Source organism: Cyprinus carpio, chromosome B13, assembly GCF_018340385.1.
Source record: "Cyprinus carpio isolate SPL01 chromosome B13, ASM1834038v1, whole genome shotgun sequence".
Taxonomy (NCBI): Eukaryota; Metazoa; Chordata; class Actinopteri; order Cypriniformes; family Cyprinidae; genus Cyprinus; species Cyprinus carpio.
In genome coordinates, this window is record NC_056609.1 from 560197 (window position 1) to 573735 (window position 13539).

Below are 13539 nucleotides of genomic sequence, written 5' to 3' on the forward strand. Positions count from 1 at the left end.
ACGTCTGAGACAGGTCCGAGAACCATGGTTGGCTCCTCCACAGAGGTGCTACCAGGAGGACCACATGAGCTCCCTCCCTGACTCGTCTAATGACCTGGGGGATCAGAGCAACTGGGGGGAATGCATACAGGAGGAGACTGGGCCAGTCATGGACCAGAGCATCCATGATTTTTGAGAAATTAATTAGGTCGATCTCTGCCCTCCCGAAGATGTCCCAAATTTTCTGAACTGTATGGGGGTGGAACCTCCATTTGTCTGAAAGGAGATTGCTCCTAGACAACATGTCTGCCCCTTTTTTCAACATGCCCCGCACATGCGCTGCTCTCAGCGAGAGCAGATGGCACTGGGCCCACTCTAGGATGCCTTTCACTAGAGTGAAGAGGGGTTTTGAGGCGAGCCCACCCTGATGATTTATGAAAAATACCACCATCATACTGTCTGACAGGACTAAGACGTGGTGTCCTGTCAGGAGTGGTAGGAAAGTGTGAAGAGCTTGACATACTGCCAGCATTTCCAGGAGGTTGATATGGAGCTTGCTTTACAAACTCGTCCCACTGCCGAAGGCCGGATGGCCGTCGCACAGGGCTCCCCAGCCCATCTTGGAAGCATCTGTGAAGATGACTTTCCTTCTGCCCATAGACCCTATGGTCACACCCTGCTCGTACCAGTATGAGTCACGAGTCATGGGGTGGGACTTGAGGTTTTAGCTAAAACTGCAGTGGGCGCATGTGGAGCAAGCCCAGCTGTAGAGCTGGCGATGCTGAGCTCATAAGACCTAGCATCCTTTGAAACCTCTTGAGCGACAGAGCCGTACCGGGCATAAAGGTTTTCATGAGCTGCTGAATGGCCAGAGACCACTCTGGTGAGACCACAGCCCTCATATGGGTCGAGTCGATAATTATCCCCAGGAATGTAATACGTTGTTTGGGTCGACAACAAGCTCTTGGAAAAATTGACCCTGAGCCCCAAACACTCTAGATCAGGGTTATTCAAATCTTGCCCTGGAGGGCCAAGGCTGCTTGACAGCGGCATGGGGAGCAATGCTGCTAGAGAGCAGCGAACTGATCCAGTTGCCGGGAAGCAAAGGTGCTGATCAGAGCTGCTTGAGAGCAGTGAGCTGTAAGAGCGGCGGGCTTCTGGAAGCGGCGAGCTGCTAGAGAGTGAAGAGCAGGGAGAGGCGGGCTTATCTGGCTGTGTAGAGCGGAGAGAATATCAGTCGTTGCTGAAGGAGAATGAATCAGTTTGCCTGGGTGAGATGGCCACTTATATAGCCCGTTTCCCCACCCCTTTTGACGGGTTCGGGTAGGCTCGCTCACCGAACCAATGTCCGTGGAGTTTCACTGCGTGATTGAAAAAGGCTTCAGAAAGTACAAGTGTAGTATCGAAAGGGAACTGAATTATTTAACAACATGTGTGTACAATGTAGTCAGCTTTATCAGTCCTATGAAATAATACTTGCAGTGTATCTGCATACAGTGAGGTCAGAAAAGTCTCCACATAAAATCCACATGAAATCTATGATCAACATAGATGTTGAAGCTTAATGTTATAAAACCACCACCAAACATGCATTACATGAGAGCTTACATGACCACTGCCACTTTTATTCCCTACGTGTCCAGTACATGACCACGACAGCGGCAATGATTCATCTCTCTTTTGAAATATAATGCATCTCACAGTCAGGTATTTGATCAAGTGTGAAGCAGGCTGGCGACCGATTGCAGCTGTCAAGCTGTTCCAGAAGCTGAAGTCATTGATAAATGATTCTTGTTCATTTTCTGTGAGGACTCCATTGATTGAAAAGGATATTAAAGGTAATGTAACCTTTAATCAATGGAAACCTATCTGTTAATTTAAAATAGCAAATCTCTCTTCTATAAATGGTGCTGAAATGCTGCATTTCTAAGCCTGTCTCTCTCTGCTCTATTTATACTGTAGTGTGACTATAGACTGTATACACTCATTGTCTTCTGTCTTCCATTTGTATTTCCACAGTGTGAAGGTAAGGTCTTACAAATTAGTGACATTTGTTATGACATCTGTTGCAAATGCACATGATAACTTTTGTTTACTCTACAATAAGTAAATCCATTTCATCAGCTAATTACTCTTCAACAGCGATGCAATAGCTACCGCAAAAATGGGTGTACAAAGACAGAATTCTAAAGGTGGCAGTGTGCTTGTTTCTCTGGTCTACAGTAACAAACATATTAAACATCATTAGAGTCAGACAAATCAAATGAAGGATCATTTCCAGGACTTGTTAATGTTCTACTAGACTTCAGTTAGATGAAAAATCAAAACACTCTAACTCAACTCACTGAATAGTATGCTTTTGCTTCAGTGTCATTCAGATGCAGTTGAAGGTTGTTGTCTCTGTTGTACAGAGCGTTTAGTTTCTTGGACCATGTTGACGGCAAAAACTCTTTATACTCCAGTTGCCAGTAGAGGCTGAATATCTTGTGCAGGTCCAACACCAGACAGCTGCAGTTATAAATAATGATGCCCAACTCCTTCATCTGTGAAAATAACACATCACCTCACTCACCAGACCAATGAAATATTACTAAACACAATGAAGAACATGCCATATCACATAACTCCAACATACAGTTTAATAATTAAATGAACTAAATGGAATTAGTAAAGCCAAAAGAACACCTTTTTTATTTTGCATTTAACTATAGAGTTGTTCTTTACCGTAGACAGTGACCTCCAATCCATGCCAGCACTTCCTATGTACATGTGCTTCCTGTCCACCACCCAGAATGAGGAGTTGAGCTGACCTTTCATGAGGGCTGTCATGTTCAGGTAATGCACCTCGGCACCTGGAGGATAAACAAACAAAACAGTCAATTATGAATCACTGGTTGTCAAATTGTTCACACCAAGTGCCATCAACAGGAAATGTTACCCACTATAAGCTACTTTGGTGGGATCCCAAAACACAAGAACTCATAATGTTAATACAAAGACCCTTTGAACTTTTTTTGGCATGATTCCGCTTTCTCCTGATTTCTTGAGTCATGCGTGATTCCAGCGGTCTTCCTGACTTTCTACTCCTCCAGATACCCCACTCTTGCCCTCTTCTATATCTCATCTCGAGTCCCTGGGGTTTATTCCTAAGATTCCAGCTCATCCCAATTTGGATGGTTTTATTTGTCTCAAGTCTGTATTCCCTCTCTGTCTCTTTCTCCTATCAGCCATAATTAGCTATACCAAATCACTTCTCCCACTTTTCACTACTTCTCCCAAACCTTGAGTAGTCCAGGTTTCCCTGCTTTATCTCTCATTGCTCTCTAGTCTTCTGCTCCCTAATGTCCAGTGGTCCTTCTTAATTGTTCAGGAATCCTTCCAAAGTCTGTTGTCTTCAGCTGTCTAAGGTATGTGAGCAGATGAGGCCCAGGGAGAATCTGAGCAGTAGGAAAAAGCCCAAGGAAAGAACTTGAGGTAAATGTGGATAAATCTGGGAGCGGACCTAAAAAGAGTAGATATACGCTGTTCCCCCACATTGGGGAAGCCTTTTTATTATTGCTCTATTAAAATGTATTGCAGGTTTGATTGCAGGTCTACTTGGGTCACTGGTTAGAGAAGGGGAGTACAATTCTGTTCCTGGAGATCTTCCTGCAGACTTCAGGTTCATCTATCAAATGCTACTGAAAAGATGAATTAGCTGGTTCGGGTGTGTTTGTTTAGGGTTGGAGCAGGATGGTAGATCTCCAGAAACAGGACTGGACACCTTTGGATTAGAGTGTTCCCCACAAATCATGGAGTAACCTGTTTTAAAGTTATCAAATTCCTGAGCCATTACACTTGGTCCAAACACAAAAAGATGGTTTTGTTAGACAGTGGATGCAAAATAATACCATACACTTACCACTCTTAGTGAGTACTCTGAGCTCTGAGGAATTAGTTAGTCCACTGACCACCTTCAAACTGACTGACCGAGACTGCAGACTCATCAACTGATGGAGTAAGATCTCACCCTGAGGATGACAGAAGAAACAGTCACATTTAAATGCAGTCATATTGGGACGAATCTAGCTCTCTTTAAAAGAAACTCTCATCAGCAGAGGTGTTGACACTGCAGTATGTTGGGTGTTACCTGTTTGGCCTGGGGAGGTTTTGACTCATACTCAGTAGAGTTCAGTGCCCACCATGGTGACACGATCTCAACAGATCGATGTGCTTGATCCAAAAGGTCATGGAGACCAGCGGCCAGTGAAACTGTGTCCTTATATGGAATGGACAGATCTTCTGGAATATTCTCAACAAGCACAACACTGTGAACACAAGAGAATTATATTCAAGTGCAGGCAGGATTCACTGAGAACGGATATGATTTCCAATGATTTGCAGAAGGTTATCCGCTTGTTAAGCTGTGACATACTGACCAATATTATTGTTTCCAGGTCCAAACCTCTACTCAGTTTCAAATGAGAACACTCAACAGTCATTTATGAGCACAATTCATTTATATCACACCATTAATCTAAGCTTTTTTTAAAAATCACAGTGCATACTACAGTCTCTGGCCTTACGACGTCCCGGATACCAATATTTTAAAGATTCAGAAAATATGAATTACTGTGTGGCCAATTGAGAGTTTGGTTAGGATGTTAATTATTCAGTACTACTAAAGTTTACTGAGAGTATATATTAGCATTTTTAATTGTTTGATACGTTGATTTTGGGATCTAAAGAAGCATGTTAACCTGGAAACAGTGACACAGATGCGTGGGCATAACTGATAAAAATGCATTATGTGTACAGAAAATTAATTGTGACACCTCCTAGATTTTATTAGATTACAAAATTACATAGTTTACAATAGTTTTTTTGTGTATTTATCATCCTGACAGTGATTCAGCACAATAAATCTTTATCTGGCTGCAATAGACTGAAACAAATCACAAAGACATGGAATACACAGATCAATATGAGAAACAAAACACCCTGATGACAAGACGCAGATGGCCTACAAACACAACAGAGAACAGCATGCTGTATACTAATGAAAATAATGCAATTATAAATACAATAATAGTGAGAACAATGATTATGATTACACACATAAATACATAAATATATATATGTATATTATGGTGGCTTGCCAGCATTGCCTTAAGCAAGTGTCCAGGTCACGTGGGCTCGTGAAGTGAAGAAATCGGTTGCACCCATTCCCTATTTGGCATGATCTGGAGGAGAAATCCTAAGTAAAGTGGAACCCCTATAAAGTGAACATGTCCTCCTAAATGACACTAATGTCTCAATTTTTAATCATGTCTTAATTAAAATCTGATTTAAATCCAATTTAAAACAATTGTTACATCAAAAAAGTTTCAAAATATATTCTGTTTCCAAAAATACTACAGAAGTAAAGTACAGATTCCCCTCTATAATAAAAATAACATTATATAAAACTCATAATCCTGGCTTTCTGACCCATAATTTATATTACTCGATCATTTTCTCAAAGATTGCAGACAGTGGATGCTAATGCAAACAGAATTCACATGAGGGTTGTGGTAGTCTAGGGTTAAGGATGTTGGCTGTTAAAGAGTTAGTTCACCCAAAAATTAAAATTAGGCTGCGTTTTACTCACCCCCAAGGCATCCTAGATGTGTATGTCTTTCTTCTTTCAGACGAATCCAGTCAGAATTATATTAAAAATAGTCTTTGATCTTTAAAGCTCTATCACTGCAGTCACCGGGTGTTGCATTCCTTCAGTCCAAAAGACATGAAATAAAAAGTGATCCGGGGGGTGAACAAGGGTCTCCTGTAGCGAATCGATGCATTTTTGTAAGAAAAATATCCATATTCAAAACGTAATAATCACTTGAATCTAGCATGAACTAACCTTTGCAAATGCAAACATTACCGGGGGAATTACGTATGAGGTCAGCTTTGCACATGCCCCGCTCAGAACTGACGCACGCAAAACAAAACAACGGTCACTAATTATAAGTACAAAACGAGGATTTGTAAAGAAGAATGTCGGAGGATTTCGATATAAGACAAGAGGAGACTGGTTTTCCTTTGCTCAAGTAAGGAAACTTTGCTTCTTTTGCTCCTGTTAACAAACGTTGGTTTTCATGAGACTCACCGGCACATGTGCAACGCTGTCCTCCATTCATCATGCTCCCGGAGCTACTTCTGTGTACAACTGTTGGTGCAAGCTACATTAAAGTGATTATTACGTTTTGAATATGGATATTTTTCTTACAAAAATGCATCAATTCACTACAGGAGGCCTTTTTTCACCCCCCGGAGCTGTGTGAGACACTTTTTTTTATGGAAGGGCGCTTTTTATTTCATGTCTTTTGGACAGAGGGAATGCAAAACTCATTGAGTGCCATGAAACAGCTTGAAAGATGAAAGACTATTTTTAATATAACTCTGACTGGATTCGTCTGAAAGTCATATACACCTAGGATGCCTCGGGGGTGAGTAAGACGCACCCTAATTTTCATTTTTGGGTGAACTAACCCTTTAAAGGTCCCGGGTTCAGTTCAGAAAATGAGATGTAGGTCCCAGTTGTGCATTACCACCATCACTTGAACTCTAACACTTACAGTAAAGCATTGTTAGTGGCTCTAGAGGGATTTCACTTGTACTGAAAGTGGCCTCAGATGAGAAGTGCCTGCTAATGTTTTTTTTCTACTGCTAAAGCATGTAGATTTGATCATAGTTCCTATCCTGTTACAGTGTCTGTATATTGAGTCTGTGTAATAGAATATCTTAAAAGGACACATTACCAGCACACTGTCCAATACTAAATAGCTCCAAATCAATACTCCCTCTAAATCATATCTTTACAAACCCTTATAATTAAGACCATACAAGTTAACTATTAAAAAAAAACAAAACAAAAACAAAAAAACAGACACACCTTTCTTATAAGATTTTATTTGTTAATGCTTTCAATGATAAACCAGAGTAGAAACTGCTTATCTCATGGATATGTAGAGTTCAAAAACAAAACAATAAGAAGGAAAAATATCTATCTTATGACAGTGTATTCAGTATTGATCTTTACATAAAAAATACATAAAAAATACATTTAAAAATACATCACACAAAAAAAAAGAGGACATTAGCTAGTCTGATAGCCCGTCCACTAATATGTTATGTAAATATGATTCCAACACATTTTTCAAAATGTCTTCTCATTAAAGCTTTGTCATGTGATGAAGTGCCAGTGTGATTCTGTGAAAATGCTTTGCAGGAATTATGCAGATATTTAACACCACTACATTTACATATATTAATTTAACAGACAGTTTAATCCAAAGTAACTCACAAATGAGCCAACAATGCAATTTAGGAGCCAACAATATTAGCAGTTCGCAGAAGAGAAAGTGAAGAAAAAGTGTTGCTTGTTCAAGTGGCCGCCCTGAACACTAATGTTTGCAACTGCAGAAGAATGATGTGAATTTGCTGACCACAGAGTCACTGCATTGCTTTGTGATGACACAGAGAAAAAATGCTGGGTGAGAAAGTGCAAAACATTTGCAGATGAAAGCTTGGACAGCACGACAGGACCTTGAAGAACTGTGGCATTTACAAGGAGCTGAGCAACTTGTTCTGGGTACTATTCACGGTCAAAGACCAGCAGACCTAGACCATCATAGTGAACTGATCCATATGAGATCAAAGATATTGTGGAGAATCTTAGTCTTCAGTTTCTCTTTTCTGAGGTTTATGTTGAACTGTGCATTATGCTAAATTGCAAGGGGGAAGCATTCATTTTCTAAGATTAGCTGTATTAAAAGTGAACTTAAAACAAAATGACACTGGTGCATGTTGACAATAGAATCAAATTTTAAAAAGAATGCTGGACTTCAATTACACTGTGCATGATTTTGCTAAATATATACTGTACAGTAATTTATTAATAGGACGTTGAATTGTTCTAGTCTTTATTTTGATGCAGACACAATGAACCTGGCCTGCCATGGTGTGCATCTGAGGGGGTATTGAATGTCAAGCTTGTATTGTTCTCCCAGGTTTAGCCAAAATTATAAATTGCGTCATCATCTACTCACCCTCAATTTGTTACAAAGCCATAAGAATGCTGAAAATGCTGGAGCAGCACTTGCTGGATATCAGTGATCTTGGGCCGCACACATCTCTGGATATTAAAATTTGACAGGTGAGGGAGATCTTCCAACCGGTGTTGCCATCTTTGGGAAAATGCATGCGTATTTACGAGTATTTACGCTTGAGTAGATCTTGTAAGTTTTTCCTCACAGTGTCAACAGCTTCTTTAGTGAATGTGCCTGCATTATCAGTGGCGATTTTCATTAATGCAAAGCTTGTACTGCCAGAGGAACTGGATGCTGCAAAAAGATGGATTACTATCCAGTATTCTTACAGATTTTCTCAATGTCTTCCAAAAGGGTTGCTGGCAAAACACAGAAGAACACCCAAGAGAGTGCTTGTAAGGCATTGATGACATTTGCCATCTAGAATCTAGAATAGTCTTAGAATATATGGCCTGTAGAATATAATAGACAGAAGGAGAGATCCTTCTTGAATCTTCTGACAAGGACGAGAGCACTTTGCATTGTTACCATTTATCTCCAATTGACATTTCACAATAGTCTTCCTCATTGTATTGTTGCACTACCAGATCCTCAGTTTTAGCTATGGAAATGTACTTTTACACATGGCCTACCGAACGGGGCAGGCTCCATAACAGCAGTGGTCCATTTACCACAGATCCCAGAAAAGTCTTCACTGCTTAGGGCCCATGACACTTACTGATTCTTCACCATTGCCTTAGGGCACCATTAGGGCTCCACTGTCTTGGGACTCCTATCAGCATCAATCTGATTAAGCTAAAGCTCTTCCAAATACAGTCATTCATTCAAATCCTCCTCATACACAGGGATTTTGTTTTAGGCCTACATATAAACTTCAGGAAGTGCAGTTATACAATACATGAAACTTCATAAGCCTGAATTGTTGAATTGTTGTGGTAATTCTTTATTTGTGGACATTTGGGGTCATCTTTGCTCATTATTCCTGTCTCACCTGATGTTTTTGTCTTTGCACATTGTCTGGGATATTTATAATATTTGTTGGATATTTATCTAGGGTATAGGATATAATTATTCTTGCCTGCTTTTTTGACAAATTCCACTAAATCACTGATTTTTTTCTGTTCTGCTCATCAGACAAATCACATGCACAACTTAATAGATAGTAGCTCTGATGTTAATGGATATGTCCAGCAGAATGCCTTTTGCATATTTAAAAAAAAAAAAAAAAAAAAAAAAAGTATTTTCACAGAATTTAGAAAACCTCTCAGAACTGTGCATCATTTTGCAGAGCGTACAACATCATCTTGCTTAATAGCAGCCCAGTGTGATGCTATATTTTAATATATTCATTGGCAGCTTTGTCTTAATTACCAACATGCTATTTTAGAAGACTTTTTGCCCCAAGGAGTCCTATCCATGCACAGACAGCTTTGTACCAGAGTTTTATATTAGATGTATATTGCTCTAAAGAGTGCAGTTTGTCTTTGCTATTGTCAGCTTCGTCCTCTATGTTGTGTTCAAAGGTTATAATGGAGGAAGTGTAATGTAGTACATTGCTTTTAATAGTTTTTGTTGGTGCAAAATTTCTTCAGCAATATATTTTTTGTCTTTCCACTGGTCCGTGTGGGATCACCGATTTCTCCTGAATGAGTTGAACTGCCTGCATGAGTCGCTGGAGGTTCAGATGCTTAAAAACATGAGCTTGATTCAGAGTCTGAAGGATCATATATTTGAGATGTTCTTGACTGGCCTCTCTGTGAACTGTCCAGATATGCATTCATGCCATCCCTAGGAACTGGAGCTGATGTTTCAAACTCCTCAAGCATGTCTAATTTGGCCATGGAAGCAGCTAGTTCTATTTGAACGTTCAGCTTTGTCTTTTTTTATTGAGCTGCTGTAAGTTTACCCTTGTCCAAGTCCAGGGCATGCAGCTCATGTCTTTACGCTGGCTCTCTCAGCCTCAGCTACAGCTTGTGCACGGGCAGATAAGGAAGTATTCTTATATGCTTTGCTGAAAGTGGCTGGAACATTATCTTCAGGTCTCACATTTCATCGTTTGAACAAGCTGCACCTCTGTTCCCCCATTGGGTTTGTGCTACATCTGTTTGAACATGTTTTTCATAGATTTTGAATTTGATGAGCTTTTATTATCCATCCATAAATCCAGCTCCTTTTGAAAATCAACAAAGCGCTGAACTTCTGTATCATATCAATCCAGCCGGTCAGAGTATTTCTCACCCTCAGGGGACAAAGAATGAACTGAGGCATGCAAATCCTTAAAATTCACATAAGTGCACATTCAGAGGCATATTTCACTTCATCTTTTTCATAAAAGCTCATTTACTTTCTTGCTCTGCAAGAGCCTATTAGCTCTAACAAGTTTTGGTTTTGAGAATTGTTCACAGATTTTTTTTTTCTTTTTTTTCAGTAGTCATATCGCTTCATTTTTACAATTAGTTTATGTTTCCTTTGTCAAACAGTCAGCTCTATTTGTATAAGCACTATATTCTCACAGCATCCTTCATTAATATCAGCAAGCATTCCAGTCTTGCATCTATGAAAATAATCCTTTTTTAAATGTTTGTGATTTTGTGCGGCACACACCGGCTCATCCACATTACTGCCGCTGAAAGACTGTTTGTGCCTCTGTTCCCATTTCCTCATTCAATACAGCATGTGCCACCGCCAGCCAAGATAACAAAACTTGTTTACAAATTTCAATAACATCTACACACAATTTTTAAATGTGTTCATGAATAATACAAGTGGATAAATACAATATACTAATATAAATATTTCAAGGTACATTCAATTTTTTTTTTATGTTTGCTTTTTCTTATTAAAAATGAATGTGTCAATGCTCTAATTCAAAATAAACTTGTAAAGAAACATTCTCTAAATATAGATAATATTGTGAATCAATAAAATGATATAATTAGGTTAAGCAAAGTCTTCAAAGCAGAAAAAAAGGCTAAATTGGTCCAATAAGCATAATTTCAGGCTGTTCAGACAACGAGTCTGTTGTCATGTGTTAGGTGTGACGGGCGAGTTTTGCTTACCGGCAGGCACTGCTGCATTTTCCATCAGCGATATCGTCCTCGTCATCCCCCCACACATCTACAGCAGAGAATATTAGTGCTATCAGCACAGCACAGCAGCACACCAGCGCAAAGATCACAATGCATTTGTGCTGAGACTGCAAAAAACAAGAGGAAGAAGCAAAAACACTCATTCAAAGCTAGAATTTGAATATGAACAGCTGCTTTGCCTTTGGAGATAGACATTTAAACCCTGGCTATGTGCAGAAGGAAACAATTCAATTGAAATTCTAAAGGTTATCATGGCATGTATAAGTGTAAAAGAGTGGTTAGTATCTAAATCCACCTGCTGTTGTGCAGTGTTGGGGGGAACACATTAATCAGATTACTTTTTTCAATTAACTAATAAAGTAACACATTACTTTTTAATTTACAAAAAATACTTTAGTTACTTTTTCAAAGAAGTGTTCCCATGTATTCACTGACAGCTCTCGTGTTGCCATGTTGAGAGAAAGTGCAGAGCGTTGTGTGAACATGATCTTACTGTAGTTCTGGACTAATCTGAAAATGCATTTACTCTTCTCACTCGCACAAAAACACATTCAGTGTTCCTCATGATGAATGAAAACAGTGCGATGCAAACCTGCAATAATTAAATGTATTAAATATCACAAATATCTTTTATGCATTTAATACCACTTTATTAACCAATATCTTTGCCGCCGAACCTCGATGATCCAATTCAACCATATTAAAAAGCAAAAATGACTTAACATAAACATGACATTTGTTTTTCTATTTTTTTTCTTTTCTCTTTTTATTGCTGAAGAGCGTTGAACTTTCTTCATGCAATCCAGAATGGCTGAAGCTTATTAATTTCACTTTTGGTGTGAAAGGGCCTTTAAATTTGCCAAAAATATAATTTTTTATATTAAAAACAAATTAGCAAGCCCAGCCCAGTTGAGAAAAAGTAACACAAAAGTAACGTAACACATTACTTTCCTTAAAAAGTAACTAAGTAATGCAATTAGTAACTTTTTTTAAGGAGCAACGCAATATTGTAATGCATTACTTTTAAAAGTAACTTTCCCTAACACTGCTGTTGTGCAGTTACAGTGAAGATGGGAATTATTGCTTCACTGGTTTTCACCTACCTGATTACATTGCAAAGATTCCTATAACTAAAAATGTCAATGTTTGTTTGTCTTTGCGAGTGAATCATGACTAAGACAAAGGGGGGAAAAACAGTCACAGAATTAACTGCTTCAGTGTGTGTGTGTGTGTGTGTGTGTGTGTGTGTGTGTGTGTGTGTGTGTGTGTGTGTGAAGCAATAGTCTAGCAGTACAGTTTTCACTTAGCTTGCAAGGAGACTTAAATTTAAATCAGAAAAGAACAGCAAGAAAAATTGCAGCTTAATTGACAGCCAGTGATCATTCACCATACATTTTCATTTTGTTAACTTTTTAGTTCCATGGGAAGAAAAGTCATACAATTTTCTTAGGACATTTGATATATTTTCTCACCATATGTTTCTCAACAGTATATTTTAATTGCAATCAGTGCTAATCAGTTCTTGTTAAATTCAAATGCACAATTATAAATTATTATGATAATTTTTATTGAAATAAACTAGAATACTGTAACTAAAATGAGTGCAAGTGATGTAAGTTAGGGCTTATAAACTATTTAGAATATTATACACTGCTACACCAGCAGCACTCTCCAATAATTTCTCATTTTCCCACTCCCCCCGTCTGACTGGAAGAGGTGGAGGTACTGTTCTGCTCATCTCTAATGACTGGAAATTTAATCCTTTACCTTCTCTGGGTATTAAGCATTGTGTTAGCAGCGCAAAAGGTTATGGGTTCTATTCCCAGGGAACACACATACTGGTTAAAAAATAAATAAATAAATAAATAAATAAATAAATAAATAATAATAAATTTAAAAAAAATGTATAGCCTGAATGCACTGTAAGTCACTTTGAATAAAGCATCTGCTAAATGCATAAATGTAAATGTAGTTACAGAGTTGGGAAGAAGGACCATTGTACTTGGCAGATGTACAACCCCTGGGATGGACCGAGATGGATGTCTATGTAAATAACCATAAATGGATAATGCCTGTTATAATCATGCCTGAAGAAATGTTTGCTTTTCTAGCAATACTATTAATTCAAATACTTTCCGTTCTGCAGCGAGTAACAGATTGATGTAACAACTAACAACTACTGGTTCAGTCCTAATGAGAAAAAAAGATTTCCTTTGAATGGTGGCTTCCAGAAGCTGAATTATTGTGGACTTGAACAGCCAGTCTCTTTATTTACAGTCATTCCGCCAACTCATGTGTAGCTATAAATAACAGAAAGCTATTAAGCCACCAGAACTGTATGATTATTGGTGATCAACAATGCAGTATACTGTATGGTGCTGAGATCTAACACTATTAAA

At 38.7% G+C, this 13539-nt stretch overlaps 1 protein-coding gene across 1 annotated transcript in view; it reads right to left on the minus strand.

The window, feature by feature from the left end:
- Positions 1–13539, minus strand: part of LOC109064642 (inactive phospholipase D5) — a 52979-nt gene that overhangs the window by 12806 nt on the left and 26634 nt on the right. The window contains exons 2-6 of the mRNA XM_042736188.1: positions 11111–11247; positions 4109–4286; positions 3881–3989; positions 2704–2831; positions 2325–2522 (exon numbers count right to left, since the gene is read on the minus strand). Coding sequence (XP_042592122.1) covers positions 2325–2522; positions 2704–2831; positions 3881–3989; positions 4109–4286; positions 11111–11247 — 750 coding nt within the window. The remainder of the gene's footprint in view (positions 1–2324; positions 2523–2703; positions 2832–3880; positions 3990–4108; positions 4287–11110; positions 11248–13539) is intronic.